The sequence below is a fragment of the Salvelinus sp. IW2-2015 genome, linkage group LG4p (assembly GCF_002910315.2).
Source record: "Salvelinus sp. IW2-2015 linkage group LG4p, ASM291031v2, whole genome shotgun sequence".
NCBI lineage: Eukaryota > Metazoa > Chordata > Actinopteri > Salmoniformes > Salmonidae > Salvelinus > Salvelinus sp. IW2-2015.
The window spans coordinates 24928981-24936578 of NC_036841.1; the positions used below are offsets into that span (position 1 = coordinate 24928981).

At 41.8% G+C, this 7598-nt stretch overlaps 1 protein-coding gene across 1 annotated transcript in view; it reads left to right on the forward strand.

Annotated features, from left to right (window-relative positions):
* The first annotated feature begins 3943 nt into the window (after window positions 1-3943).
* Window positions 3944-7598, forward strand: part of chrd (chordin) — a 44112-nt gene continuing 40457 nt past the window's right edge. Inside the window, exons 1-3 of the mRNA XM_070436985.1 lie at window positions 3944-4398; window positions 7028-7131; window positions 7393-7519. Coding sequence (XP_070293086.1) covers window positions 4239-4398; window positions 7028-7131; window positions 7393-7519 — 391 coding nt within the window. The 5' untranslated portion in view covers window positions 3944-4238. The remainder of the gene's footprint in view (window positions 4399-7027; window positions 7132-7392; window positions 7520-7598) is intronic.

Here is a 7598-nt window from a genome sequence, read left to right on the forward strand (position 1 = left end):
GCGTCTCCAGACTCTGTCACGTCTGTCACATGTGCTCAGTGTGAACCTGCTTTCATCTGTGAAGAGCGCAGGGCCGCAGTGGCGAATTTGCCAATCTTGGTGTTCTCTGGCAAATGCCAAACGTCCTGCACGGTGTTGGGCTGTAAGCACAACCCCACCTGTGGCGTGGGCCCTCATACCACCCTCATGGAGTCTGTTTCTGACCGTGTTTGAGCAGACACATGCACATTTGTGGCCTGCTGGAGTCATTTTGCAGGGCTCTGCAGTGCTCCTCCTTGCACAAAGGCAGAGGTAGTGGTCATGCTGCTGGGTTGTTGCCTTCCTACGGCCTCCTCCACGTCTCCTGATGTACTGGCCTGTCTCCTGGTAGCGCCTCATTCTCTGGACACTACGCTGACAGACACAGCAAACCTTCTTGCCACAGCTCGCATTGATGTGCCATCCTGGATGAGCTGCACTACCTGAGCCACTTGTGTGGGTTGTAGACTCCGTCTCATGCTACCACTAGAGTGAAAGCACCGCCAGCATTCAAAGGTGACCAAAACATACAGGAAGCATAAGAACTGAGAAGTGGTCTGTGGTCACCACCTGCAGAACCACTCCTTATTGGGGGTGGTCCTTTGCCTAATTGCCTATAATTTCCATCTGTTGTCTATTCCATTTGCACAACAGCATGTGAAATTTATTGTCAATCAGTGTTGCTTCCTAAGTGGACAGTTTGATTTCACAGAAGTGTGATTGACTTGGAGTTACATTGTGTTGTTTAAGTGTTCCCTTTATTTTTTTGAGCAGTGTATTAGGTTGTCTTATTGGAATTGTAACCTTACTCACTCTTATGAAACGCTGGTCACGGTTAATCGATTGTAATAGAACGCAATCAATGTTTTTTGGCATATGACTTCAGACGCGTGCGCTCTCTCTTTCCTTTTCCCTCTCATTTTCTCTCTCTCTCGCTCCTCTCTTCTTTAAATGAAACCACAAGTCAAGGCTTAGGGAAACGACTGTAAACTCCTGGCTAAGCTACTTTCATTCTTGAAGTGGGTGCGAGAATGAGACTCAATTTTTAAAAATCGGCAGGTAAGGACAAACTCTACACAAGCTACCGAGGTGGACTGACTCCACTTTTCAACCCTGAATCCGTTACTTTTACATATACAATAATAGGAGGCTGTACAATATACCCAATAATATGGCAACATTAAAGAATGTCTTACAACACCCAGAATCTGTAAACCAAATGTTGTATTATCTCAGGCATGTCCACACACACACACACACACACACACACACACACACATCATTTTTGGAATTAAGAAAAGTGCACCTACTGTGTAGCAATCCATGTGTGTAGGGAAATACACAAAAGCTCCCCTCATTACTCTAAGTGTGACCCGCATAATATGAATGTGTGGTGTTATCTCCAACAGACAATTCGCTAGCCAGTCTAATGAATTGGTCGGTGCAGCAATAAATAAAAGCGGCGGTTATCACTTCGTGATGAAGTGCAAATAGACCATCATCGATTCCATTTCACGGGTGCGCGAAGTGGACGGAGGAGAGGGGAACCCGCGTGTGATTTCACTCACCTCAATGGAAGTCTCTCACAGCCACATAATGTGACATATGCATAAAAATTGCACGTTGTCCTCACATATACAACTTCGCTAGCTCCAACAGTGCAGTAATACCTAGCAATACAAAACAATACACACAAATCCCAAAATAAATTAAAAGAAAGAAATGAAGAAATAACAGAACAAACAATGTCAGGAACATAAAATATAATGTACATACAGAACCAGTCAAATGTGTGGACACACCTACTCCAAGGTTTTTCTTTATTTTGACTATTTTCTACATTGTAGAATAATAGTGACGACATCAAAACTATGAAATAACACATGAAATCATGTAGTAACCAAAACAGTGTTAAACAAATCAAAATATATTTTTGACTGGTACTGTATTTGTGTACTTTATATGTACTTTCACCACCAAACTGGCATGTCAGATCTGTACTTTTTCAATAATGTTTATTTGCTCTTCAATTTCGGCTACAATGTCTGTCTATAGCATAAACACAAGGGGACAAAATAAGTCAGTTTTATTCCAATACTTTGACAGATATTTAGGGGTTCCCACATTCACTTCTATCTCCACCTACACTGGCGCTGGGGAACTAGCCATAAATACAAACGGATGCAGAAAATAGAATGCAATTTTATTCAAATAGCCTAAGACTAATGCTGGCACAATTATCATATAATAATGCAACCGACAATTATGGACAATAACCATGGATCGGGGATCCGATCCAGCAACCTTTCGGTTACTGGCCTAACACTCTAACCACTAGGCTACCTGCAGCCCCAAACACAATTATGATGCATTAGGCCTACAAACTCAACAAAAAAAATCGACAATAACCGTTACCRAAAATGTAATAATCGTCACAGCCCTACCTAAGACTTTAGAAAACTTTAATTTGGATATAGGCCTATGCTTCGAGACATCGTTGTCCTTTTCATTTCATAGTTGTTGTTTATAGCACTGGTTAGAGCCAGGGTCACTCGGGCAGAATAGGGGACGTGCTGGTTTCTTATTGAATGGGTTAGGTTATCGCCATTGAGCATATTGTATCGTCATGTTTAGCATGTGGATGGATTGGGGAGGTTTTGGAGGCGAGAGGCTCGCGCCGTTTCCGGGGCGCGACAGACAAAGCTACAATCAGTAATAGATATATGGTTCTTCTCTAAACAGCCTGATTCACAGCCTGACCCAGGCCGACTTTATTTTGGTTGTTTTATTATTCGTTGGGGTAGTTTGAGACTTTGGGAAAGAAGGGCACACAAAGAGTGTGAACCTTTAGGCTACAATAAGCAAATTAATGTCCAAAGTTTGAAATTAGTTATTATGTGCCATTATTATTTTGATTAATATTATCATTACTGTATTATCATCATATTATGTCTAATTGGGGGTGGTTGTCCTGTACTTGCACTCACTAAGGGATCATTACTGTTCCACAGAATGACTGATTGGCGAGACTCTTGCTGTGAACTTATTCAAATAAATCTCCGTGCACACTTCACTGTAAACTTGACCCGCCGAGCGCTCGTGATGCCTCCGTAGGGACCATGCCTGAAGCCTCTTGCACGCCTTCTCGCACCTATGGAATATGGAGGAGTGGGAAGCATATTGCTCAACTTAAAACAAATCTAAATCAAGTGTTTATMGTATGTAATTTTCACTTTTATAACATCTAAGAGAACGTTTCCCTAAACAAAACAATAAAGAATGTGAGTCGATATTGTCGATGACTTCAGACATTCTTATTCAATGAGAACTGGATGAAGGGCAGACAAAACCTACATAGACGTCTAGAACAGTAGTCCTACACTATCCAAAAACAGGATTATATTGAGTTGTAACTTTATAACGACATAAGAGTACAATCAAACCGTTGGCTTACGAATAGGCTACACAAACAGATGAATGTTCAGGTAGGAATGGTAGGTATTTGAAGCTGAAGTTAATATGGCCAAAATAAATCAAGTGCTAAATAAAAAAGGGCATTCTGTGATAGAGGATCAACACAGATTGAAATACGTCGCCTGAGCTATTCAAACTATGTTCATTTGTTTCTGTTAAGTCACTTAGGTCTGAACTCTAGAAGCAGTTGTATAAATACAGAACAGGCTGCACACACAGAAACCAACATTCCTCCCTATCCTACTGTAGGCTACAGCCCTGAAGATTCCACTTTCCTTCACTAGGTGTTCACATTTGACATGGAATTAGGTTAGTGGTATAGGCTCTAAGACCCCCGTTGACCCCCCCCCCCCCCTAACTCCACCCACTCCTTTCCTTCTCACCCCTCCCTGCCCGTGCCTGCTCCAAGTGTCCAGGGAAAGTATAAAGTGGGAAGGGACCCGCACGGACGGGACAGAAGCTTCTGGGCTGGTACAGTCATTGCCTCGGAGAACCTCCAACCTCTTTGGTCACTTTCTCTGCTTCTCTCTGTTGCATAACTTGGGAGTCTTTATTTCCGAATAGGAATAACTTCAAGACCATCAACGAATAGGCTGTCTTGTGACTTGAATGCTGACCTATTCCTGTTTATTTAGAGAAGGTTTATTACTGGAGTGACAACTTACCTTCACGTGAAAGCTTCTAAAAACGAAGGGAAGACGTTTTTCAAGAACGAAAASGGAAAGAGAAACCGGAGCCAGTTTTGGATGCTACCCCTCGCCGGGATGCAGACTCGCCGCGCGCTGAGTTCCTTATTGTGCGTGATGAGCTGCGCGTGGCTGCACTCTGGACTGGCCTCACGGCTGAAGTCTCCCGTTCTGCCCATCCATTCGGAGAGGGAACCTTTACCATCCAAGGGCATGTCAGGTGAGCCAAGATGCTTCTTCTACTTCTTTTCAACCTAAATATCTGAATTCAATGAATGACCCCTGCTGCGTTTTGAATCCTGGCACGGGCATTTCAGCACTATAGGCTAGCCTAGTGCTCGTTTGCTAATCTGCCAAATATAAATTTGAATGTATAGCCTAATATGACTATAGCTTTTTAAGACCGTCAGTAGATGATTACTTAGGCTAAGAATAGGCTGTAGTAGCCTATCATTTTGTCTATCAAAGTGTCTCACTGCACAGCATCACCCTTATTATCAACCCAATCTTTTGTATTTGTCTTCCTCAAATGTCCCACTGTTATGGTTACTTCATGAACAAACTTTCAGAAAACATCTTAATCATAACCACTGAGAATGCCATCTGGTTCATGTGCAGGGCTTTAAACTGCTTGTATTTAAAAGGGTAGGCCTACTGAGCCCATGGGAGTAAGAAGTCAAGGGGTTAGAGCAGTGTATTAACAACTGCCACTAATAACGTTTTCCAATCCTGGAAACTGTAATCAATCGGCTGTCCATTGCTGCAGTTCTTTAGTGGCCTTCTCTGGCTGTGCCAAGCAGTGATTTATATCGCAGTGAGTTGTGCGGGAAAGCATGGTGCTACGTCTAACTCTAACGCGACTGGACTGTTTAAAGTGTAGTCACTTAATGAAAGAATAATGCGAACCAGGTTGTTAGCAGCTACGGCAACCGCGCAATATCAAATCAACAGTAGTGAACTTGGCACCGGGGAGGCTCACCTCCAGGCTGCGGTGTACAGCGACTCTGAAACGGGAAGAGGAATGCACAAGGCGCACACCCATATGGAGCTAGGCAGGGGAGGGTTGTGGCGCAAACACTTGTTGCTGGGGCAATTTTTATGCAGGCTTTTTATAATGCAATACTTTTATTAATACTACTTTAACAATTATTTTGAAATACTCAAAACCTAATATATCAATTGGTTTCCATTACATAGCCCCTGCTAGGCTACCAAAAGCGCATTCCTTTTTTCTCTCTTTCCAAATGGCTTGGTGTTTGTTGTGTGAATGTCCTTTTTTTATATTCATTGAGGGTCCCCTGCACCATTTAAATGGAACAGGAGGCGTCGGTGAGCTCTGGAGCATGAGACATCCAGTCAATCCACGCAACATGTCCCAGCCGCGGAATCGATTATCTGTCAAACATCCAGTCTGGCTGGGAAGAATCCTATTTTTGTCGTTCTATCTGACGCTAATGTGGGAATATGCAGTCTTTCACTTCGCAGTGAACTGTCCAGTACATATCTCATTGGCAAGAGCATAGGCCTGGCTATCCTATTAAAGTGTCTGGCAATGCCATGCAATCGTTTCTGTTCTACTGAATGTTTGGTTGATTGTCTCGGGCATAAATTGTGAATTAATTGTAGCCATTCGAAGAAGAAAAAATCCAGCATCATAACATGTGGATCTCAGACTAGGCTATGTAATGGAGTGATATGTCATGTGAACTATGTAATGGAGTGATATGTCATGTGGAAGATATATGTAATGGAGTGATATGTCATGTGAACTATGTAATGGAGTGATATGTCAGGTGAACTATGTAATGGAGTGATATGTCAGGTGAACTATGTTAATGGAGTGATATGTCATGTGAACTATGTAATGGAGTGATATGTCATTGTGAACTATGTAATGGAGTGAATATGTCAGGTGACTATGTAATGAGTGATTGTCATGTGAACTATGTAATGGAGTGATATGTCATGTGAACTATGTAATGGAGTGATTACATGTGAACTATGTAATGGAGTGATATGTCATGTGAACTATGTAATGGAGTGATATGTCATGTGAACTATGTAATGGAGTGATATGTCAGGTGAACTATGTAATGGAGTGATATGTCAGTGAACTATGTAATGGAGTGATATGTCATGTGAACTATGTAATGGAGTGATATGTCACGTGACTATGTAATGAGTTATTGTCATGTGAACTATGTAAATGGAGTGATATGTCATGTGAACTATGTAATGGAGTGATATGTCAGTGTGAACTATGTAATGGAGTGATATGTCAGGTGAACTATGTAATGGAGTGATATGTCATGTGAACTATGCAATGGAGTGATATGTCATTTGAACTATGTAATGAGTGATATGTCAGGTGATCTATGTAATGGAGTGATATGTCATGTGAACTATGTAATGGAGTGTATACTATGTGAACTATGTAATGGAGTGATATCATGTGAACTATGTAATGGAGTGATATTGTCATGTGAACTATGTAATGGAGTGATATGTCATGTGAACTATGTAATGGAGTGATATGTCATGTGAACTATGTAATGGAGTGATATGTCAGTGAATATGTAATGAGTGATATTCATGTGAACTATGTAATGGATGATATGTCAAGGTGAATATGTAATGGAGTGATATGTCATGTGAACTATGTAATGCCAGCATACTTCTGATTTGAAGTTCAACTAAAGTATACGAACGCCTCAACCTCAGTTCTTATAAACATAAGCAATCTAAACAGAGGGATGTTACAGGCTACTCARCAGTTTTACATTTAGATGTGGACTGTACCAACTGCTAGTGTATTGTTGTCTTAATGGGTTCTTCTGGACTGATTGCAGGATGTTCATTCGGAGGAAGATTCTATTCTCTGGAGGACACTTGGCACCCTGACCTCGGTGAGCCGTTTGGAGTCATGCACTGTGTCCAATGTTACTGCGAGACAGTAAGTAACACCCTTCACAATAAGCCTAATAGAGTACATGTCAATCTTGGATAGTGGAGCCATTATGTAGGCCTATCAATGGACAGAAATTGGGCCTAAAATAACAAACAAATTAATTATGAATTAATCAATTACCAAAATCATCTCCAGATCTTAGTTCCCCCAAAATGACCCCATTTAACAAATATCATCAGGTCTGTGTGATACAGTGTTGAGGTCAGTGTGGATGAGGAGTTGATGTTTCTTATCTATTATTTTCAGCAAAGGGGTCGTAAGAGTAAGGTGTTGGGGAAGGTAAGCTGTAAGAACGTCAAGCAGGACTGTCCTGAGCCTAGCTGTGATGACCCAGTGCTGCTACCTGGACAATGCTGCAAGACCTGCCCCAAAGGTAACCCCTACTAGCCTACTAACTGTCCCTATCACTATATAGACTTGCCCAAAGGTAACCCCTACTAGCCTACTAACTG